This window comes from Oncorhynchus tshawytscha, linkage group LG16 (genome assembly GCF_018296145.1).
Source record: "Oncorhynchus tshawytscha isolate Ot180627B linkage group LG16, Otsh_v2.0, whole genome shotgun sequence".
Classification (NCBI taxonomy): domain Eukaryota; kingdom Metazoa; phylum Chordata; class Actinopteri; order Salmoniformes; family Salmonidae; genus Oncorhynchus; species Oncorhynchus tshawytscha.
The window spans coordinates 52,926,505-52,950,754 of NC_056444.1; the positions used below are offsets into that span (position 1 = coordinate 52,926,505).

General features: G+C 41.9%; 4 protein-coding genes across 7 annotated transcripts in view; 3 read left to right on the top strand and 1 right to left on the bottom strand.

The window, feature by feature from the left end:
• Positions 1-1,907, top strand: part of LOC112233014 (coiled-coil domain-containing protein 63-like) — a 17,984-nt gene extending 16,077 nt beyond the window's left edge. Inside the window, exons 15-18 of the mRNA XM_042299916.1 lie at positions 146-309; positions 570-673; positions 1,127-1,214; positions 1,438-1,907. Of these exons, the coding sequence (XP_042155850.1) occupies positions 146-309; positions 570-673; positions 1,127-1,214; positions 1,438-1,527 (446 nt within the window). The 3' untranslated portion in view covers positions 1,528-1,907. The remainder of the gene's footprint in view (positions 1-145; positions 310-569; positions 674-1,126; positions 1,215-1,437) is intronic.
• zgc:154075 (uncharacterized protein LOC556929 homolog) lies at positions 1,902-13,789 on the bottom strand. 3 transcript variants are annotated; one of them, XM_024375372.2, is made up of 14 exons: positions 13,662-13,789; positions 11,887-11,998; positions 11,551-11,635; positions 11,213-11,286; positions 10,959-11,018; positions 10,631-10,738; positions 10,336-10,392; positions 9,816-9,946; positions 9,656-9,710; positions 7,226-7,318; positions 6,945-7,079; positions 6,409-6,510; positions 5,847-6,008; positions 1,902-2,685 (listed from the first exon to the last, which is right to left on the bottom strand). In XM_024375372.2, exons 1-14 carry the CDS (start codon positions 13,766-13,768, stop codon positions 2,560-2,562), a joined length of 1,407 nt encoding a protein of 468 aa, XP_024231140.1. In that variant the 5' UTR covers positions 13,769-13,789; the 3' UTR covers positions 1,902-2,559. The 3 variants fall into 3 exon arrangements, with proteins under 3 accessions (XP_024231140.1, XP_042155284.1, XP_024231141.1); XM_042299350.1 differs by lacking the exon at positions 13,662-13,789 and adding an exon at positions 12,950-13,647; XM_024375373.2 differs by lacking the exon at positions 13,662-13,789 and adding an exon at positions 13,118-13,646.
• Positions 13,790-14,001: 212 nt separating this feature from the next.
• Positions 14,002-15,632, top strand: taf10 (TAF10 RNA polymerase II, TATA box binding protein (TBP)-associated factor). 2 transcript variants are annotated; one of them, XM_024400423.2, is made up of 5 exons: positions 14,002-14,135; positions 14,465-14,622; positions 14,868-14,932; positions 15,057-15,171; positions 15,334-15,632. In XM_024400423.2, exons 1-5 carry the CDS (start codon positions 14,003-14,005, stop codon positions 15,424-15,426), a joined length of 564 nt encoding a protein of 187 aa, XP_024256191.1. In that variant the 5' UTR covers position 14,002; the 3' UTR covers positions 15,427-15,632. The 2 variants fall into 2 exon arrangements, with proteins under 2 accessions (XP_024256191.1, XP_024256192.1); XM_024400424.2 differs by having other exon boundaries at positions 15,337-15,632.
• A 162-nt stretch (positions 15,633-15,794) lies between these two features.
• ppih (peptidylprolyl isomerase H (cyclophilin H)) overlaps positions 15,795-24,250 on the top strand; it is a 36,138-nt gene continuing 27,682 nt past the window's right edge. Inside the window, exon 1 of the mRNA XM_024375378.2 lies at positions 15,795-15,973. Coding sequence (XP_024231146.1) covers positions 15,908-15,973 — 66 coding nt within the window. The 5' untranslated portion in view covers positions 15,795-15,907. The remainder of the gene's footprint in view (positions 15,974-24,250) is intronic.

A 24,250-nucleotide genomic window follows, 5' to 3' on the forward strand; every position in this document is an offset into this window, starting at 1 on the left:
TGGGCTGTAACAAAATGTGCACCTCCTGGTGGTCTTGTCTCTCATTGCAGTGAAGAGACTCACCGAGTGCCAATTTCTTTCTGCTTCTTTAGACAACCAGATTGAGAAGAACCATAAATTCTTCTTGTGTGTTTCCGTGCACCAGGAATAGACCGTGTGTGCCACAACATAGACTGTGACCGGTCAGTGATCGAAGACAAGTTAGGCTCCTCGACCGGGATCCGGGACAGCACCATTATGACTTACCTGGGATTGGTGGAGCGCAGGACCAACGAGCTGCTGACTTTGCAGTCTTTCCTCAGCTCCAAGGTCATTTCAATGTCACAAGATTATTTAAAATGCATCCATCCCTCCTTCATTACTTCTCTGGATTAAAAATGGATCCGATAGGACTGGATTGATGAAAGCTATTGTAATGTAGTGGAAACCTACTACTATCAAATTGTGTCAGATCAGGGATAGGCTACATCAGTGGAGGGAGGGTGGAAGTATGGATTTTAGAAGTGAACAGAGCCTCAGTGAAGTGTTGCCCTTGAAACATTTTATGTTGTTCTCTGTCTCCGCTCCAGGACCTTGATAAAGATTACAATCCTAGAATGGTTGCCAGGCACCTCCTAGGACAAAGTCCACCACTGCCTAGGCAAAACAAAACGGTTGAGCCTCCCACTTCTGGGTATGTCTATGTGTGTGTGTGTGTTCAATATAGAAGCTGCTACATCTAATGCCGGAAAGGGATGCCAATGAACAGAGGCAAGTTTGTTTCCAATCCTGTAACAATAACCTATAAAATACATGTGGTTCTGTTTCTGAAATATATCCCTGACGATGCAGTTATATCCACTTTGCAGCTCATGTTTTTTTTGTTTTACCTGTGCTGCAGCTTAGAGAAACTTTTTAACCAGCCCAACTGTATTCACAACCTTGCCGGAGGACAAACTAGTGTGCTATTCCAGAGCATAGTGTGCTATTTTAAGAGCCTATTTTAGGAGTAGGACCTACATTTTCAGTTTTTCTCACGTTCATAAGGAAATAGTAAGTGAATGCAATACTTGGAAGTGTGTTAACCATAGAAATATAACTTATAATTGAACTTTATGGTGGTAATGTAAGACTACTATTATTTTAGGGATGACAATGACCCAGAGGAGTCCCTGCTAACAGACCAGGTGAAGCCCCTCTCCAAGGACGAGCTGCTCCCGCTGGTAATGACGAGGGTGAGGCTTTCCCTTCAATCAACATGGAGCACCACAACCATATAGCCGGAGATTGCCTACCTGACTCTAGTTTAACCCTCAATTGGTAGCAAAATAGTGTCCACAATTCAGAAATATCATCCATACCTGATCATTGTTATTGTAATACTATGGGTTGATAGCATTCTGAATTTCCTACCGCACACATAACAAAATACGGTCTCATTGGGTTGTTTTCTGCCAGATGCAGAGGAAGGCAAGGATCGTCCGAAAATCAGCCTCCAAACTCAGCGTTGTGGCCAGCAGAATCCACCATGGCTCCCTAGGACTCTGAACTCATCATCGCTTTATGAATATTGATTGGACACACACAAGGAAATAGTTTATTGACCTCATCCCTGGTAGATAGACAGACCTCATCCTTGGTACCTTGACCTAGTCCCATGTAATCTGACCTCATCCCTGGTAGTCTGACCTTGTCCCTGGTAGCTGCAGACTGGGGGACCGCAGGAGGCCCACTCCTGTGGAAAGCAGCATCACAGCCCTGCTTTCATGAGCCATTCATAATCTGTTACGTTTATAATGCCTCATTAGTTGCAAAATTGAATTTAAAAGAATTGAAGTATTCATTATTTGTTCATCAAATAAAATATTCAGTGGTGTAAGCTTTTAAAGATGTATAATAAATCATCTAAATCAGAATAAATGTCAGCCTCAGATAAGACATTTTATTTTTACTATGGCGTGCAACATGGTTCAACGTGCCAATAAATCAGCACAATCGTCTTTTTCGGTTATCCAAATTGGCAGCGTCTTGGAGCAAGAATTGGTATCATCTATACTGTGCTAATGACAATACAAAAGAAGAGTAATGTAGAGCAATGTACAATACGGAAAAAGAGGCATTTTTGGTAAGTGCACGGGGTGTATTTATATAGATGTTTGCTTAGATAGGCTACATGTGTGTCATTTCAAAAGCACCTTCGAGGGGGCCTTGATTCCAGTTTCATACAAGATATTAGAACACACAACATTTTAGAAAACTGGCAAAATATATGATTCTTTGAAAATCAGTTTCTCACATAAAAACAGTTGCTGACATGACAAACAGTACATACATCACATTTTGTTAAGAAAATCATTTTCATGGAATGTGCACATGAAACAATCCTTGAGAATTAAACAACCTCAACACCAGGCCTAGCTACAAATTACATACAGTAAAATCAAATATCCATTAAATATCCAGTTAATCATTTTCATGTGCTGCCTGAGTGAGCTCTGTCATAATTATTAGAGTTGAATCATTAATGTTGATGATCAAAATGATGATTATGTCCCTTCACGTCACCGTTCATGTAGACGTCTAGTCCTGGTCAGTTCCACAGAACACCACCTTGCTCTCCAGTCGAGACCGCTCAGCCTCAAACACCAGCTTGTGGCTCAGTAGAGTCTCCTCTGGTCCGGAACGGATAAAAGATGCATCTCCACTCTACGCGACACAAACACACACACGAGTCACATTTTTTTCCATCGACATGAGTGTAATGTAAGGTTTATTTATTTCACCTTTATTTAACCAGGTAGGCTAGTTGAGAACAAATTCTCATTTACAAATGCGACCTGGCCAAGATAAAGCAAAGCAGTGTGACACAGTCAACAACACAGAGTTACACATGGAATAAACAATAAACAAGCCAATAACACAATAAACAAGTCAATGACACAGTAGGAAAAAAAGAAAGTCTATATACAGTGTGTGCAAAAGGCATGAGGAGGTAGGCAATAAATAGGCCATTGGAGCGAATAATTACAATTTAGCAGATTAACACTAGAGTGACAAATGAGCAGATGATGATGTGCAAGTAGAGATACTGGTGTGCAAAAGAGCAGAAAAGTAAATAAAAACAGTATGGGGATGAGGTAGATTTGGTTGGGCTATTTACAGATGGACTATGTACAGCTGCAACAATTGGTTAGCTGCTCAGATAGCTGATGTTTAAAGTTGGTGAGGGAAATAAAAGTCTCCAACTTCAGCGATTTTTTGCAATTCGTTCCAGTCACTGGCAGCAGAGAACTGGAAGCAAAGGTGGCCAAATGAGGTGTTGGCTTTGAGGATAATCACTGAGATATACCTGGAACGTATATGGAACGTGTGCTATGGGTGGGTGTTGTTATCATGACCAGTGAACTGAGATAAGGCGGAGCTTTACCTAGCATAGACTTATAGATGACCTGGAGCCAGTGGGTCTGGCGATGAATATGTAGCGAGGGCCAGCCGACTAGAGCATACAGGTCGCAGTGGTGGGTGGTATAAGGTGATTTGGTAACAAAACGGATGGCACTGTGATAGACTACTCAGCAAACTGGATGCAGAGTATTGGAAGCTATTTTGTAGATGACATCGCCGAAGTCGAGGATCGGTAGGATAGTTAGTTTTACTAGGGTAAGTTTGGCGGCGTGAGTGAAGGAGGCTTTGTTGCGAAATAGAAAGCCGATTCTAGATTTGATTTTGGATTGGAGATGTTTAATATGAGTCTAGAAGGAGAGTTTACAGTCTAACCAGACACCTAGGTATTTATAGTTGTCCACATATTCTAGGTCGGAACCATCCAGGGTGGTGATGCTAGTCGGGTGGGCGGGTGCGGGCAGCGAACGGTTGAAAAGCATGCATTTGGTTTTACTAGCGTTTATGAGCAGTTGGAGGCCACGGAAGGAGTGTTGTATGGCATTGAAGCTCGTTTGGAGTTAGTTAGCACAGTGTCCAAGGAAGGGCCAGAAGTATACAGAATGGTGTCGTTTGCGTCGAGGTGGATCAGGGAATCGCCCACAGCAAGAGCTACATCATTGATATATACAGAGAAAAATAGTCAGCCTGAGATTTTAACCCTGTGGTACCCCCATAGAGACTGACAGAGGTCCGGACATGCCCTCCGATTTGACACACTGAACTCTGTCTGCAAAGTAGTTGGTGAACCAGGTGAGGCAGTCATTAGAAAAACCAAGGCTATTGAGTCTGCCGATAAGAATACGGTGATTGACAGAGTCGAAAGCCTTGGCCAGGTCAATGAAGACGGCTGCACAGTACTGTCTTTTATCGATGGCGGTTATGATATCGTTCAGTACCTTGAGCGTGGCTGAGGTGCACCCGTGACAGGCTCGGAAACTGGATTGCACAGCGGAGAAGGTACGGTGGGATTCGAAATGGTCAGTGATCTGTTTATTAACTTGGCTTTCAAAGACTTTAGATAGGCAGGGCAGGATGGATATAGGTCTTAGGTCTGTAATAGTTTGGGTCTAGGGTGTCACCCCCTTTCAAGAGGGGGATGACCGCGGCAGCTTTCCATCTTTAGGGATCTCAGACGATACGAAAGAGAGGTTGAACAGGCTGGTAATAGGGGTTGCAACAATGGCGGCAGATAGTTTTAGAAAGAGAGGGTCCAGATTTTCTAGCCCAGCTGATTTGTACGGTTCCAGGTTTTGCAGCTATTTCAGAACATCTGCTATCTGGATTTGGGTGAAGGAGAAGCTGGGGAGGCTTGGGAGAGGAGCTGCGGGGGGGGGGCTGTTGGCCGGGGTTGGAGTAGCCAGGAGTTAGGCATGGCCAGCCGTTGAGAAATGCTCATGGATTTATCGGTGGTGACTGTGTTACCTAGCATCAGTTCAGTGGGCAGCTGGGAGGAGGTGCTCTTGTTCTCCATGGACTTTACAGTGTCCCAAAACTTTTTGGAGTTAGAGCTGCAGGATGCAAACTTCTGCTTGAAAAAGCTAACCTTTGCTTTCCTGACTGATTGCGTGTTTTGGTTCCTGACTTCCCTGAACAGTTGCATATCGCGGGGACTATTCGATGCTATTGCAGTCCACCACCGGATGTTTTTGTGCTGGTCAAGGGCAGTAAAGTCTGGAGTGAACCAAGGGCTATAACTGTTCTTAGTTCTGCATTTTTTGAACGGGGCATGCTTATCTAAGATGGTGAGTAAATTACTTTTAAAGAATGGCCAGGCATCCTGACTGACGGGATGAGGTCAATATCCTTCCAGGATACCCGGGCCATGTCGATTAGAAAGCATTTGACAGTGATGAGGGGTGGTCGTTTGACCGCGGACCCATAGCGGATACAGGCAATGAGGCAGTGATTGCTGAGATCCTGATTGAAAACTGCAGAGGTGTATTTGGAGGGCAAGTTGGTCAGGATAATGTCTATGAGGGTGCCCATGTTTACGGATTTAGGGTTGTACCTGGTGGGTTCCTTGATGATTTGTGTGAGATTGAGGGCATCTAGCTTAGATTGTAGGACTGCCGGGGTGTTAAGCATATCCTATGAGTGATACTGCAAAAGGTGTCATGACTGTTTTTTAAAGGTGTTATGAATGCCTTTTGTATACCCCCTTCAGGTAGAGTTAGGCTAAGAGTTCTTACAGTACCCAATACCATTCTGTGATTTTATTGAACCAGGTACTGCAACAGTGTAAATTTCGCAATGGGGTTTGATTGAATCCAAACAACGATCTAGATAACTCAAATAACATTTTGTTCCACGACATTCCACGACATCAATGTATGATTAACACAAGCCTAAATCAAAGCACAGATCTAAAGTTGAAAAAAAAATGTCCCTCAATGTTGACATTCACACAGGCTCCCAGCACTCACCGCCACAGCAGAGATGAAGGCTTCCACCAGTTGGTAGTCCGCCCCGCCGTGCCCGCCCATGCCAAAGGCCCCTGGGGCGTAAGTCTCTGCTGTGTGCTTGGTGGCCCTCCCTGTGAGGAAGTCAAACACTCGAATCTCATGTCCGTCACACGACAGCTCCCCCTATAGGAACAAAGCAATCATTACATGATAAGAAAATGTTTGCAGGTTATCTTTATGTACTAAAATCAGACAGTAGCCAGATACATCCAGCTCTAGCTTTACTGCTACTACAAATACAGATTATTATTTATAAGGATAAATATTCCCGGACAGAGAGATACCAAAGTTCATAAACTATGACACAGAAATTCAGGTCAATAAACTATTTCAGTTTGTGTGTGTTCCATCAATATTCATAATCTATCTCTTTCTATTCAATCCATATCCGTATCTTATTATCATATCACATTAATTTCAATCACACAAGTGGCATATTAATGATCAACAATGAATTATTCATAATGATTTAACCTGATGTTGGATTATTCAAGATTGTGTCTGGACTGGAGTGCTACAGTACCTTGCTGCCATAGATGGTGGTCCTCCGCTTACATATCTCCTCTGTAAATGCCACCATGGAAAAAGCAGCTGTAAGACCCCCTTCAAACTCCATGTTCACCACCTGTACACACAGGTACAACAAGGTGAGAGAAGAGAGATGAAGAGAGGAGTTGTGTCGACTTGAGCGAATATCAAATCCAAGTCAAATTGTATTTGTCACATACATGTGTTTAGCAGATGTTATTGCGGGTGTAGTGAAATGCTTGTATTATTATTTCTGACCGAAGCATAAACTTAATTTAAATACAACAAAAGTGTGCAGGACTTAATTTACAATTCTGTAACCTCTCTTCTGACACTTGGAATGGTCTCTGTTACGAAAGAGACACTCATTCTAAAGGAGATATCCTGTTAAAATAAAGGTGAAATACTGAGTAATAAATAATAAATAAATAATTCATAATAAGTGTAGCTGTATAAATGTAGGATAACCCTTTTTTTCTAAGCATTGTTTCTCTGCGCTATAGCGGCTAGCCAGATGGTGGTCAGTCTTACCTGGTTGGTGCAGACGTCGTTGTCACACTGGTAGACACAGCGGCCGTACGGCCCTGATTTCAGAGCCTCGGTCACAGACTCAATGTCTGGGAGAGAGCTGGAACATATCACAGACACGGGCCAGCCCACACAGCCCTGAGAGACACACACAGGCCGGGTTACTGTAAAGTGCTTTGTGATTTTGGTCATTTTCTATGAGCCTTCTGATTTACACTGCTTGCCCTGAATAATAATTGCCCCTCGTGGGCCAAATCAAATGTAATTGACATGAATGGAAAAACCTGTTTGACTCTGTCCAGGTAGATCTTGCGTGCAGAATATGGACAAGATTCCTCTACAGGGCAGTCTAGGCAGCGGTCTGCAGCACCTGGTGGCTGGAGGAAAAACTCTTTAGTACTGAATCACATTGGACTATTCTCGGGTGGGTTTACCGAAAGCGTCGTAGCACTCACATTATCTACAGCTAATCCATTGTAGGCAATGGATCGAAAGATGATCTTAGTGCTACAAAGCTTTTCGGAAACCCACCATTATACTATGTAGGACTAAATGGAAGCTCATTGTGGACTTATGTCCCAAAGGGGCCAAAGAGGGTTGAGTACCTTTGACAGAATCAAAAACGATCTAAAAACAAACATTAATACAACGAGTGATAATATCACACAATGAGTACAGTATGATTAGAAGGTAACTCAAAAGTGGAAATCAAATGTAAAAGCATGGACATCAGCTGCTTCGGGAGAGGTGGTTGTAAGGCAGGAAACTGGGGTTGTGGTTGTGGGAGTGTGATGCAATGCTTTGTCAGCTATGTTTTCCCAGACAAAGAATCACCAGGAGTTAGTTACAGTCAGTTCTCAGGCTTATGGGGCAGCATCTCTCACCGTATCGCCTGTGGTGTGCTGTTATTCTGACACAGTTACGCTGTGTAAAGGTTGTATCGGCTGTTGCTGTAATGTTTTCCTTAACGATCCATATTTTCCCTAGTTTGGGTCCAAATAGTTGTGAAATCAGTGGTTCCAGTATATTAAAAACTAAACAATATATTTGAGATGGTATGGGAAGTATTTGAGATGGTATGGTATTATATAGTATTTGAGATGGTGTGGGAATGTGGATGCTAATATGTTAAAGTAACACATTCATTCATGTCTATGTAACTATGGTTGTCATCACTCCAGGGCCTGTATTATTGTTCAGTGGCATGACAAACCCATTGTTTAAAACTATTTAGAGTTCAATCAGTGTCCAAAACAGACACACATAGTTGTACCACTTCCTTTCTGATTACAGTGCATTCGGAAATATTCAGACCCCTTTACTTTTTCCACATTTTGTTACGTTACAGCCTCATTCTAAAATTGATTAAATTATTATTTTTCCCTCATCAATCTACACACAATACCCCGTAATGACAAAGCGAACAGGTTTTTAGATCTTTTTGCAAATAAAAACAATTTAAAAAATACCTTATTTACATAAGTATTTAGTCCCTTTGCTGTGAGACTTGAAATTGAGCTCAGGTGCATCCTGTTTCCATTGATCATCCTTGAGATGTTTCTACAATTTGTTTGGAGTCCACCTGTGGTAAATTCAATTGATTGGACATGATTTGGAAAGGCTCACACCTGTTTATATAAGGTCCCACAAACCAAGCCATAAGGTCGACAGAATTGTCCGTAGAGCCCAGAGACAAGATTATGTCGTTTGGAACCAACTCTTCCAAGACCTGGCCACCTGGCCAAACTGAGCAATTGGGGGAGAAGGACCTTGTTCAGAGAGATGACCAAGAAACCGATGGTTACTCTGACAGAGTTCCTCTGTGGAGATGGGAGAACCTCCGGAAGGACAACCATCTCTGCAGCAGTCCACCAATCAAGCATTTATGGTAGAGTAGCCAGACGGAAGCCCCTCCTCAGTAAAAGGCACATGACAGCCCACTTAGAATTCACCAAAAGGCACCTAAAGGACTCTCAGACCATGAGAAATAAGATTTTCTGGTCTGATGAAACCAAGATTGAACTCTTTGGCCAGAAGGCCAAGCATCACGTTTGGAGGAAACCAGGCACCGCTCATCACCTGGCCAATACCATCCCTATGGTGAAGCATGGTGGTGGCAGCATCATGATGTGGGGATGTTTTTCAGTGTCAGGGACTGGGAGACTAGTCAGGACCGAGGGAAAGATGAACGGAGCAAAGTACAGAGAGATCCTTGATGAAGTCCTGATCGCTTTGGAGCAGGTTCTCAGACGGGCGATGCTTCACCTTCCAACAGGATAACGACTCTAAGCACACAGCTAAGATAATGCAGGAGTGGCTTCGGGACAAATCTCTGAATGTCCTTGAGTGGCCTAGCCAGAGCCCGGACTTGAACCTGATCGAATATCTCTGGAGACACCTGAAAATAGCTGTGCAGCAACGCTCCCCATCCAACCTGACAGAGCTTGAGAGGATCTGCAGAGAAGAATGGGAGAAACTCCCCAAATACTGGTGTGCCAAGATTGTCACGTCATACCCGTGAAGACTTGAGGCTGTAATTGCTGCCAAAGGTCTAAAAACCTGTTTTTGCTTTGTCATTATGGGCTATTATGTGTAGATTGATGAGGGAAAAAAACGATTTATTCCATTTTTAGAATAAGGCTGTAATGTAACAAAATGTGAAAAAAAGTGAAGGAGTTCAAAACTTTCCAAATGTATATGAGAAGACAACACACCCTTTTCTCTTTGCGGAAGTGACTGAGAGATCCAAATGATGACACTTTCAAACACCTGTGAAGAACAAGCTTTTTTTAATAGGGCTGTCAGTCGTTCAAATAAATGAGTTGATTAACTTGTTATTTTATTTATATATTTTTTTAAACATTGCCTCTTTACCTTCGTCCTCCAGCCCAGTGATGTATCAAGTCAATGTCATGGCAGGATTTGGCCAGAAGTGCAAAAGAGCTCTCAGCCTCATTCCTCCAGTTCCCTCGAACAAAGGAGTGGGCAAAGTGAAAGAAACCCACCTAGAACAGGAGAAAGTAACCATGGAAATCTTTGCAGATACTTTAACCCATGCAGGCTGCACTGAGAGCGGAGTGGAGGTCACTATCCAAATGTACAATACTGTACGAAGACCTGGGTTCATATACTATTTGAAATCGTCCATAAATATAAGCGTTTGCTATAGCCTGTCTGGAGAGCCTAGGTGAGCGGGCTTTGCAGTTTTGCAACTATTATAGTAAGTGAAGTTTATTGATTTATTCTGTTGGTTCCACTGTGCACGGCAAGATCACTCAAACACAGATACATGAAATACTATTAGTACTTTATAGTAATAGCACTTGAACCCAGGTCTGGCTATACTCTATGTAAATTATGTAAAATTTACAGAATATTGTAAATACATCCCTACCGGTTCTAGGTGTTGAATATGGACCGGGTCTCCAATCGCTCCACTGTCCATCAGCACCTGTGGGGTCAATTCCAAAGCATTGGCAACACACTATATGGCAGCCCTTTTCAAGATTGATTTGACTGCTTCTATCCCGCGAGGAGTACCTTGTTACTAGGCATATTTTCGCTCGAGCTCTGATTGGGCATTAAATCCAATCACAGTAGCCATTGTCCTAATGATGCTGGGCTATGCAAAAAGCATAGATCTGTGCAAAACATACTGTAATATTTCAAATAAATGAATATACACTTACTTTTATCTTGTGAATGACAGGGTCATATCGGAGGACATGGCACACTGTTAGCATCACACCATTTTGAATGCAAGTTCTTACAATCTCTGTGCAGTCCTCAGCTGTTACCTAATACGAAAAAATATTAATTTGACACTGCGAGTACACACGCCTGCACGCCCACAAAAACAAACACGGACACACAGACACACTCTTTCTATATCTCTAGATATGATTGATTGTATAAACTATGTGTACCGGGCTGGTATAGGGTAGCTGAAATAATCTTGTCTTGATCAGACATCACAACAACATACATAGTATTTACAGGGGTTGGTGGAACACTCACAGCCATGGGCTTCTCCAGAAGAATATGGTAGCCTTTCTTTGCCAGTGCCACAGCGGGGTTCTTGGCAAGAAGACAAGAACACACACTCACTCAGAACAGCCATCATGGATTCTCAATCTTAGCCTGATGTAGCATCAATGGGCAAAATACTAGACACTGAGCATCCTAAAATAGTTATGTTGAAATGGTTGCTCAGATTCTGTGATATACCAAATTTGATTAATTGAGTAACAAGTATGCTCTACTACTATTACCTTATGTTGGCGGTCTGGAGTACAAATGAACACAGCATCAGCAAACTTCTCCCTTTGTACTATACCACGCCAATCTGGGAAAGAGGAATATATGTAACATATGTCATAACACTTTTCATAACTGATTACAATGCATGCAAAATTATACTGGTTTGTACTTGACATTCAGAGACATAAGATGCCTCGAGAGCTTATTGTTACGACATGCTTGTGATAATATGACGCTGTTATGCCGTATAGTTCAAATTAAGTGCTACCAAATAATCAATCCAGCGTATATCAAAAAGGAGAGGGAGAAAATGGGTGTGGACCGACAATTAAATATTTTTCACTCATACCAGCAAACACGTTGACATCTGCTATTCTGTGTTGCTTCTGAAGTTTCTCCCGTGCAAATTTCCTGGGGTCAGCCACTCCAATGACCTACAGTTCATTTGAGTTTTCATTGTTTCCATTATTATCATCATCATCACGACTTTTATGTAAAACCTTAGTCAAGACCGAATGGCTACTAATCGGTAGGACATTTAAATTCTGATGGAAAGAAGTGATGAATGATTTAGCCTAGCAGGGATGAAAGCCTATATCTCACTAAGATCAGATGGTCTACTCATTTAAGTTATTTCAGTCAATATTGACAAGATCAGATGTAGAGAGATATTGGGGAGCCTTACTCGCATGCGTTGAGGCTGGAGGGAGGCAAAGTGTGAGTATGTCTCCCCACGGTTCCCAGCTCCCACCACAATGACATCCACAGGTGATGCCATCCTGTCTTTCTGGGCCATGCTTCAAAATGACAAAGACATCAGTTCAAACCAGCCATGTTTCATTTATTGATGTATATGATGTTTTAATGCTATTGTTTTCGTTGACTGAACATCCTCTTAAGACTGACTGAGCTTTATGTAATAGATCATTTTCATGGTGAAAAAAATATTATAAAACAAATATTATTGTGCCATGTTATATTTGAAGAATGACTAATTTCTTGTTTTCCTAGTTGAACTTACTTGATTTACCTTTACATTAATAATGTATTCGTTTAAACAAATCAAATCAAATTTATTTATATAGCCCTTCGTACATCAGCTGATATCTCAAAGTGCTGTACAGAAACCCAGCCTAAAACCCCAAACAGCAAGCAATGCAGGTGTAGAAGCACGGTGGCTAGGAAAAACTCCCTAGAAAGGCCAAAACCTAGGAAGAAACCTAGAGAGGAACCAGGCTATGTGGGGTGGCCAGTCCTCTTCTGGCTGTGCCGGGTGGAGATTATAACAGAACATGGCCAAGATGTTCAAATGTTCATAAATGACCAGCATGGTCGAATAATAATAAGGCAGAACAGTTGAAACTGGAGCAGCAGCACAGTCAGGTGGAAGTTGAAACTGGAGCAGCAGCATGGCCAGGTAAACAAGGTTGTCACTAGTTAACACAGCCACAAAGTCAAAATTGGCCATGTTGTAAAAATTCATGCAAACAAATATGAGGTTTTTGGTCTTCATTCAAGGTTAGCAGTGTTGTTAAGGTAAGGTTTCAAATCTGATTTTAACATGCTGACTACACCGGGCACGCATGTTGATTGTGTCCATCCACAGCAGAAGACATCAGGACATGCAACCAACTATATTCATTTGGAGACAGGTCGAAACACATGAAACATTCATGGACATTTAGCTAGCTAACTTGCTGTTGCTAGCTAATTTGTCATGGGATATAAACATTGGGTTGTTATTTTACCTGAAATGGGCAGGGTCCTTTTTTTTCCTGGAAATGTGACCCATTTTGAGTCACACAACATCGTGTTATCTAATCCGACAATTAATCCACAGATAAATGGGGAAATTTAGATAGTTTCTAGTAATCGACTTTATATGGCAGTTAGCAACCAACTTTAAGGTGCATTACCACCAACAACTGGACTGGAGTGTGGACCGCCAGCTTCCAATCACCTGCGTGGGTATATGCTCCTAAAAATCAATGAGATGGGAGAGGCTGAACTTGCAGTGCTTCAATCGTCAAAAATAGAACCAAGACCTATTTCAGACCTATTTCGTAGGAGCTCGTTGACGCGCGCGAGCAGTTTGGATGAAATGATTGAATAACATGTATGTGTAAATTTATGTGTAAGAATGTAAGAAAATAAATTGTAGAAATAGGCGGGGTTTAGCCATAATTATGACTGTGTTAACTAGTGACGATCTTTTAAACAAAGCATGTACGTTGTTTCCCTTTACTGACAAGATAAAGTGACTGTCACATGATCATATAAAAATCAGCAATAGTATGCTGAAGGTTAAACGGGGATGCAAATATTTCAACAACAAAAACACAACGACCATTATTCACGCCAGAGTTTATCTTTGATCGTGTACAAAAACCGCGAAATTCAGATCTATAGTTTTTTTCTACAAACGTTTGCATACAATATTGGCTACAGTAGGCTACTTACCTTAACCAGCGGTGGTCTTCAGTGAATCCAAGATTCGGTGGATGCATCTGCGCACATTCTTCTGGGGGGGAACCAATAGTAGGATAAGACATGGTTATGCCAGACATTGAAATCGATGCACACGGAAGGCGTGAAAATACAATTTCATAAGCTAATGCCACTGTTTGCTAGCACGATTATAGTGTACGAATTATCTTGATTTTTCGCTATTTGCCCATACACTGTTGTAAAAGGGTATTTTTGGTAGTTAATTTAACCCTTTCACTATAGCTAGCTAGCTAACTTAATTTTTTGATTTGGTCTATTTTACCAAGCGAACTGCGGTGCAGCCAGCAACCAATATGAACGTTGATACTCCACAGCCAGTCATACCAGGGGGCTCTTCTTCAATTTCCTCGACATCCAGTAATTGCATCACTAACAACAATGCAGCAACTAATGTCAGCAGTATCCCCTCGGTTGCCATAAGTAATGGTAAGTATTTCCGCTCATTTTGAGGTTATAAACAGCTTTATGAGCTGGCTTTAGACACGGTTACACAACACATGAATGGTCTGCTATTTACTAGCTAAGCAAACTAGATCAAAAGTGACTCAGAACTGTTGAAATTCTTCAAGTACAGTCTCCCACACATCATATAGCACTATACAGAACTTGAAACCCATCTTAGATCTTGCACGTTCATTGCTTGCTGCTTTGTAAAACAGTCCATAGCTTAGCCAAAAGCTGGACCTTGGCTATCAACATCTCAGCTACATTTAGGAAGATATTAAACCATGTCATTATGTTTTTTTTTGTTTCAGCCCCAACCTCGGCTACCATGGCCACACCATCATCTGACACATCCGTGTCCAACGGTGTCTATGTTCCCAGTGGCATTGCCAACGGCGATGTGAAGCCTGTAATCTCCACCACACCACTGGCTGACTTTCTCATGCAATTGGAGGACTACACTCCTACAGTGAGTCATACCCCTTTTTAAAGTCGTAACATTAGTTCACGAGAAGACAAATGTAGATTACGTTTTTCGCATACCTAGGCTGATGACGACAGTCAATTTACTTGTATACATATTGCATATTTGTGTTAAGTAGTTTATATTTAGCATATAAATGTCCTTCCGGTATCAATTGTGGTGATGCTAGGGTTCAAAATACCATACTAAAACACATCACAATGACTTCAGTCCAACCATTTGTTTGCCAGATCCCTGATGCAGTGACAGGCTACTATCTCAACCGGGCCGGTTTTGAGGCGTCTGATCCGCGAATGTAAGCCTCATCTTGTTTACCTCTTTACCTGCAAAGTGTCCTCTCCATCTTTCAGCTTTTACACCAGTTATATCAACTAATTTCACCGCCAAATGTAAACATTAAATATGCCCGTTGTTTTCAGAATCCGTTTGGTCTCCCTAGCAGCTCAGAAATTCATCTCAGACATTGCTAACGATGCCCTGCAGCATTGTAAAATGAAGGGAACGGCCTCTGGGAGCTCCAGGAACAAGACAAAGGTTGGTGCATTTCTGATGGTATTGAAACATAACATAGGCTAAACATCTCAGTGAATGAACACTAAACTGTTTACATGAGTTGCACAGAATTATTCATGCACAAGTATGACTGTATTGTTGATTGGTTTCTCACTATGTCATCCCACCTTTTCTCTCCCAAAGCAGGACAAGAAGTACACATTGACCATGGAGGACCTCTCCCCTGCCCTGTCTGAGTATGGCATCAACGTAAAGAAACCTCATTACTTCACATAGGATAATGGCATATGCAGTCTGGCAGCTTCTGCTGTTTTTGCGCCTCATAAACCCCTTATGATGGTCATTTACGATGGCCATGGAATATTAATTGCAGTCACTCTTTTGTTCTGTTTTTTTCCTTCCAAGTAGAGCATGCTTTACTTTGTTTGAATTTGAGCTTGTAATATTTTATTGAGACAAATAAAACGTTCAGCAATTACTTATTTCTGACTTTGTGCTTTTTCATTTATGTACTCTGGTGTACAAGGAGAAGAGTTATGGGTCGTTTATATACTCTATTGATTTGGATGCGATAACATTAGTACTCCCAAAAAATGTTTTCTTGAGTGTGAAAGTGAGCCGTAGTAATTGTCCACCCGCGGCTACCGTAGATTTAGGAACTGCAGTTCTTTTTGAATTAGTTCGCTAATGACATGCTTTCGGCTAACCACTGAATAGTTTCACGTATTGTTTTACTTGTGCGTGAAAATAAATAACAATGAATGTTCAGCCTTCTAACCCCAACAACCCGATTGTGTTCTTTGATGTCACCATTGGAGGACAAGTGAGTAACTAGTTTTATTGCTTTCATAGCTATGAAATGACCAGCTAGCACGTTGTTGGCTAGCCTGCCAGCTAACGTTAGCTAACTTTCCCCCAAAATGTAATTATGACAAATCTAGCTAGCCATCACGTTGAGGCTCAAACACATCCCATATAATATGTAGACATGTGGTCTCAAGCAATAGATAGCACTTTGTAAGTTAGCTAACGTTACGTGATAATAGTTGATTTGTACTAGCTACGAATGCAGTTAATAAATCCAAAGGCGCAACATCGCGAGACTTCCGGGAACGCGATGGAGGAATGAGAGAAGTGAAACATTCTCCCTTTGAGAGAATTAACTACTCTGAAGATGCAACGTAGTTTTGAGCCTATGTCTTCATTATTTTAACATGTTATTAAGACAAACTGACACGTTTTCATTTTCGTCAATCTGCTTCTCCAACAGAAATTCCCCGTCACACTCGTGGGCGATGTCATTGCAACGTTGGCTAGTTAAATTCATGCGGAGAACACGTATTTCGGAGCGCCTTTGACTTGACCACATACGCAGCTCGTCGTGATACGGTCTTTAGACCGGATGACGTTTCTTAAAAAAAAATATATATATGTTTTTATTAACAACAAATCAATACATAAAGCACATGAGGGAACACAAGCATACATAGATTACAAACAATGGACAATCGAGCTAGTGGGTACAATATCACATTACAATTACACAAGGACCTTAAGGGACATGCATATACTTACAATTCTAACAGCTTTTTTGTTAGTAGAGCATTTAACCGTCTTAATATACAGTTCAATTTCTTTTTGTAGTGTACGAAAATGTGGTTTTCTGTTTGTAAATTTACATTTGTGTATATGAAATTTGGCCAAAAGAATAATGAAATGAATTACATTAAAATGTTTCTGCTTATTTCTATTGTATGTAAAGAATCCAAACAGTACATCTCTCCACAATAGTGTAAAATCTTCATAAATGTGTTCAGTTATAAACCTACTGATGTCTTGCCACAGTTTTCTTACATGCATACAATGCCAAAAAATATGCAAAACTGTTTCTGGGTGGTCATTACAAAAGGAGCAATTGGAGTTGATGTTTTCCTTAAACTTCTTCATATAGTGGTTGGCAGGATAATATTTATTAATCATTTTAAAGGAAACTTCCTTCATTTTGTTAACAAGTAGGTATGTGTGTGGCAACATCCCAAATTTTTCCCAACAGATATCAATAAATCCATTCCAATAAGGCATGACATAAGGTATAGTTTCAGCAGGATGTTGTATCTATACCGGATGACGTTTCTCTTCATGAACTTAGCTAGTCAACGTCGTCATTACATTGCTTACAAGTGTGATTAGAGCTTTCTATTGGCGAATACGTTTTTAGCCTATCTTCATACTGTTCTGTCTTTGACAAAGGCAAAAACAGTACCGAAGATTTTTATTTATAACCCAAGATGGATCACAGCCTGTCGTTTCCAATGGGAGAAAATTAATCCGTGGCGCAGCGGTCTAAGGCACTGCAACCCAGTACTAGAGGTGTCACTACAGACCGTGGTTCGATCCTGGGCTGTATCACAACTGGCCGTGATTGGGAGACCCATAGGGCAGTGCGCAATAAGAATTTTTGTAAATAAGAATTTCTTAACTGACTTGCCTAGTAAAAATAAAAACAAGTGAGGAGATGGGCAAAGCATGAGCTAGCAATATCCTATTGGCACATTCTAGCAAGTATTCGCATATTTCCGTTAGGGAACGGCTACTTCGTGAAGTGGGTGTTTGCAATAACTCAATTCACCCTTGAACAAAAAAACACAACATTTTGAAACTTTGGCAAAGAGTAAAGTCTACAAAACGTAGTCCACTCTGTTTGTAACAGATAGTTTTGGAAACAAAACTGTATTGAGATCAAATGTTTCATCGATGAGTAAGTTAGCAGCATTCTGGCCACTGGGCTTCCTCATTACCATATAGTGAATGGAAACGCCAACTGGATGCTTCACATTTATACATCTGGTGAAATATCTGTGACAGTACAGTAATGTAGATAGCCAGAAAGTGCTGCTCCAATAGAAATCCCCTATCACACTTGTAGGCAATGACATAGGAAAGAAAAGGGTAATGGCGTCTTTTTGTATGCACTAACTCCGCCATGGTTCGTTGTACAAAGTTAATGTAGAAATTAATGAACTACAATCCCAACTCTCTGTTTTAAAGTTGAGAAAAGCTATTAACGCTAGTGAGGATTAAGGTTATGGGAAACCTTTGGAACTTAACTTTCATTTAAGCAAGAAAGAATCTTTCAAATATAAAAGATAGGCTAACTGTGTGCGGTTTAGCAAAGTAGCACCCAGCTGTTTTTACACACCGCCTCGCTATGACACATCCTCTCACTTAGCGGTCGCATTTCCAATGGACCGTTCAATTTCACATTTCCGTCTAGATCGCGTTTCTCAAAATACAGCAGGGTGCAACTTTCCTAAACTGCGTAAAGTTAAGTGTATCTTTTTACAAGTGTTAATTCTATTCATAGAATAAAATCTTTTTTATTATTCTTGCTTATATGAAAGTTAAGTTCCAAGCGTTTTTAAAGTTGTATCGCATGCCAAGCGTATTTGCGTTTAGACAGAGCATTTCCCTCACAAGGCTAAAGGGGATGTCCAATGGCTCAATGTAATGCAATGGAATTGAAGTTAATGAATAAGGGCTAGTGGTTCTCCAATAACCAGAGAATATTCAGAAAGATATTAAATTCACATTTTGTATCAAATAAAAAAATGTTGCTTGCATACACCACCAAGATGGCGTCTTTTGTCCTCGTCTTGTCGTGTCCCGTATATATATGTGTGTATATATATATATATATATATATATGTGTATGTGTGTGTGTGTGTATATATATATAACTTTCTTCGCATACCTTTTATATATATTTTATTTTCCATAAACCCAACTTCAAAACACTCTCCTGCAACCCGCCTCACCAATTTATATAAAAAAATTGTTTTTATTTACCTCAAATCTGTAATCCTCCATAGAAGCTAGCCAGAAGCTAATCAGAAGCTAGCCAGCTAGGTAGCTTCTTTACTGGCTAATCGTTAGTATTCAGCTAACCACGGTTTGTGGTCATTAGCTATCCTTTAGCTCGAAAACCTATCGCCAGTTTTGTATGGCGCGGCTTGGACCGGAACATACCGGGCCTATTTTTCTCTCCGTGTCCCCGGATTTCATCTGCAAGCTCTGGACATTTATACCTGGATCTCACAGCTAGCTAGCTGCTATCCGTGTGACTATCGGCTTAAGTCGATCCCGGAGCAAACATCAATTATTCCGGAGCTAGCCAGCTGAAGAGTTCCATCAGCCACTCCTGGGCTACAATCATCTATCCGGACCCGTTTTACTGCCAACGCGGAGCCCCACCGGGCCTTCACAACTGGACTACCGACGTTATTTGCCCAAGGGAGTTATCCAGCTGGCTCCTCCGTCGCGACGTTACCTGAACGCCCATCTGCGGTCCGCTAATCGTTAGCAGCCGATAAGACAGCTATCTTAATAGATCTATCGGACAATTTTTCTTTTTTTCTTGGGCCTCAAAAACTAATTTTTTGGCAAATTGGATTGATCCCCTCTACCACACGGAACCCCACTAATCCTACCGACGGAAACGCACGAGGTGGCTAAAAACAGACTTCCATCCTATGCTAGCTTGCTACCGATGACCTGGCTAGCTGTTGAGATCACCGTGACCCCAACCAACCTCACTACTCACTGGACCCTTTTGATCACTCGACTAAGCATGCCTCTCCTTAATGTCAATATGTCTTGTCCATTGCTGTTCTGGTTAGTGTTTATTGGCTTATTTCACTGTAGAGCCTCTAGACCTGCTCACTATACCTTATCCAACCTATTAGTTCCAACACCCACACATTCGATGACATCTCCTGGTTTCAATTATGTTTCTAGAGACAATATCTCTCTCATCATCACTCAATACCCTGGTTTACCTCCACTGTATTCACATCCTACCATACCTTTGCCTGTACATTATACCTTGAAGCTATTTTATCGCCCCCAGAAACCTCCTTTTACTCTCTGTTCCAGATGTTCTAGACGACCAATTCTCATTGCTTTTAGCCGTACCCTTATCCTACTCCTCTTTTCCTCTGGTGATGTAGAGGTGAATCCAGGCCCTGCAGTGCCTAGCTCCACTCCTATTCCCCAGGCGCTCTTTTGATGACTTCTGTAACCGTAATAGCCTTGGTTTCATGCATGTTAACATTAGAAGCCTCCTCCCTAAGTTTGTTTTATTCCCTGCTTTAGCACACTCTACCAAACCTGATGTTCTAGCTGTGTCTGAATCCTGGCTTAGGAAGACCATCAAAAATTCTGAAATTTTCATCCCTAACTACAACATTTTCAGACAAGATAGAACTGCCAAAGGGGGCGGTGTTGCAATCTACTGCAAAGATAGCCTGCAGAGTTCTGTCCTGCTATCCAGGTCTGTACTCAAAACAATTTGAACTTCTACTTTTAAAAATCCAACTCTCTAAAAACAAGTCTCTCACTGTTGCCGCCTGCTATAGACCACCCTCTGCCCCAGCTGTGCTCTGGACACCGTATGTGAACTGATTGCCACCCATCTATCTTCAGAGCTCGTGCTGCTAGGCGACCAAAACTGGAACATGCTTAACACCCCAGCCATCCTACAATCTAAGCTTGATGCCCTCAATCTCACACAAATTATCAATGAACCTACCAGGTACCTCCCCAAAGCCGTAAACACGGGCACCCTCATAGATATCATCCTAACCAACTTGCCCTCTAAATACAACTCTGCTGTCTTCAACCAAGATCTCAGCGATCACTGCCTCATTGCCTGCATCCGTAATGGGTCAGCGGTCAAATGACCATCACTCATCAAACACTTCAGCGAGCATGCCTTTCTAATCGACCTGGCCGGGGTATCCTGGAAGGATATTGATCTCATCCTGTCAATAGAGGATGCCTGGTTATTCTTTTTAAATGCCTTCCTAACCATCTTAAATAAGCATGCCCCATTCAAGAAATTTAGAACCAGGAACAGATATTGCCCTTGGTTCTCCCCAGACATGACTGCCCTTAACCAACACAAAAACATCCTATGGCGTTCTGCATTAGCATTGAACAGCCTCCGTGATATGCAGCTTTTCAGGGAAGCTAGAAACCATTATACACAGGCAGTTAGAAAAGCCAAGGCTAGCTTTTTCAAGCAGAAATGTGCTTCCTGCAACACTAAATCAAAAAAGTTCTGGGACACTGTAAAGTCCATGGAGAATAAGAACACCTCCTCCCAGCTGCCCACTGCACCGAAGATAGGAAACACTGTCACCACTGATAAATACACTGTAATTGAGAATTTCAATAAGCATTTTCTACGGCTGCACCCCCCACAGCAACTTGCCCAAGCCTTCCCCATTTCTCCTTCTCCCAAATCCAGTCAGCTGATGTTCTGAAAGAGCTGCAAAATCTGCACCCCTACAAATCAGCCGGGCTAGACAATCTGGACCCTTTCTAAAATGATCTGCCGAAATTGTTGCCACCCCTATTACTAGCCTGTTCAACCTCTCGTGTCGTCTGAGATTCCCGAAGATTGGAAAGCAGCTGCGGTCATTCCCCTCTTCAAAGGGGGGGACACTCTTGACCCAAACTGCTACAGAGCTATATCTATCCTACCCTGCCTTTCTAAGGTCTTCGAAAGCCAAGTCAAAAAGCAGATTACTGACCATTTCGAATCTCACCATACCCTCTCTGCTATGCAGTCTGGTTTCAGAGCTGGTCATGGGTGCACCTCAGACAGCCTCAAGGTTCTAAACGATATCTTAGCCGCCATTGATTAGAAACATTACTGTGCAGCCGTGTTCATTGATCTGGCCAAGGCTTTCAACTCTGTCAATCATCACATCCTCATCGGCAGACTCAACAGCCTTGGTTTCTCAAATGATTGCCTCGACTGGTTCACCAACTACTTCTCTGAGAGTTCAGTGTGTCAAATCGGAGGGTCTGCTGTCCGGACCTCTGGCAGTCTCTATCGGGGTGCCACAGGGTTCAATTCTTGGACCGACTCTCTTCTCTGTATACATCAATGATGTCGCTCTTGCTGCTGGTGAGTCTCTGATCCACCTCTACGCAGACGACACCATTCTGTATACTTCTGGCCCATCTTTTGACACTGTGTTAACAACCCTCCAGGCAAGCTTCAATGCTTCAAAACTCTCCTTCCGTGGCCTCCAATTGCTCTTAAATACAAGTAAAACTAAATGCATGCTCTTCAACCAATCGCTACCTGCCTGTCCAACATCACTACTCTGTACGGCTCTGACTTAGAATACGTGGACAACTACAAATACCTAGGTGTCTGGTTAGACTGTAAACTCTCCTTCCAGACCCACCCAAACATCTCCAATCTGTACTCTCTCGTTGGCTGGCCCTCGCTTCATACTCGTCGCCAAACACACTGGCTCCATGTCATCTACAAGACCCTGCTAGGTAAAGCCCTGCCTTATCTCAGCTCGCTGGTCACCATATAGCATCACCCACCTGTAGCACACGCTCCAGCAGGTATATCTCTCTGGTCACCCCAAAAACCATTTATTTCTTTGACCGCCTCTCCTTCCAGTTCTCTGCTGCCAATGACTGGAACGAACTACAAAAATCTCTGAAACTGGAAACACTTATCTCCCTCACTAGCTTTAAGCACCAGCTGTCAGAGCAGCTCACAGATTACTGCACCTGTACATAGCCCACCTATAATTTGGCCCAAACAACCACCTCTTTCCCTACTGTATTTATTTATTTTGCTCCTTTGCACCCCATTATTTTTATTTCTACTTTGCACATTCTTTCACTGCAAATCTACCATTCCAGTGTTTTACTTGCTATATTGTATTTACTTTGCCACCATGGCCTTTTTTGTCTTTACCTCCCTTATCTCCCCTCATTTGCTCACATCGTATATAGACTTGTTTCTACTGTATTATTGACTGTTTGTTTTACTCGATGTGTAACTCTGTGTCATTGTATGTGTCGAACTGCTTTGCTTTATCTTGGCCAGGTCCCATTTGTAAATGAGAACTTGTTCTCAACTTGCCTAACTGGTTAAATAAAGGTGAAAAAAAATAAATGTGTTTCTGTTTTGGTTGCACTGTCTGAGGCGCTGTTATCTACTTTTAAACGTGGCCACGTCACATAGAAACGACAAGTTCCGGCAAAGATGTTGTGAATGCAACATGTCTGGCAGGTGAAATGGTGAGGGAACTACTCACTCAGTGCAAAAGGTGGATTTAATATTTTTCCGAATTTTGTCTGGTTTAGAACACTGCCGTAATCACTGTCAAACACAGTGATAATGATATTAAAGTACTATTCTGAACATTACTGATATATTGAGTGGCAAGTCAAGATATCTGCTGGTTTTATTGTTTGGTCAACAGCACCACCTGCTGGACAGGTTTAAAGTTGCTGGACTGAGCAGTATGGGAGGATGAAAGATGACACATTTAGAACCATTTGCAACTGGACACACATTTACAAGATACTTTGTTCTCAATTCGGAAGAAAATTGTAAGTAGGCTATCGCCAAGCACAGGTTAGTAGAACATTTGCCTTGAATGCTTTACACTAGCTACTTATCAACGACTAATCGCTCAGCTGGAACGCAGATAGTAATGATCAGACTAGCCAAAGATTTATTAGCTAGCATTGTGGCTCTCCTAGCCTAGTCAGCATGGCTATGGGTCTCCAGGACTATAGGTCAGGGATGTTCGAATCCCAGCCTGGAGGTCCAGACTAATAGTGCTGCTTTTCTGTTCTAGCTGATAATTGATTGCACCCTCTGCACAGAGTTGTGTGGTGTCCACTCCTAAATCAGTCCTTGTTTAGAGGGGAAGAATGAATATCAGCAGTGGAACTGGGCTGGTTTCGAGGTCCAGATTAGAGTTTTCCTTTGGTAAGAGGACCCAATTCATTTGGAATTTGACTCTTTCCTCTCCACCAGATACACTAAATAATAGACAGCCGTTCATATTTGAATGTAATCTGACACAAGAAAGTTTGGTCATGACTCATGAGGACATTGCCCATTTGACATGACCAGCAGATGGAGTCTGTTACCAATATTGTGGATTTTGTTAGGGCAGTTGGTCATTTGTCACTTTATGAAAAACACAGTGTATTTGGCAGGAAAGGGCGGGACTGTGTCATCACATTTGATGATTTAAGCCATTTTTTAATT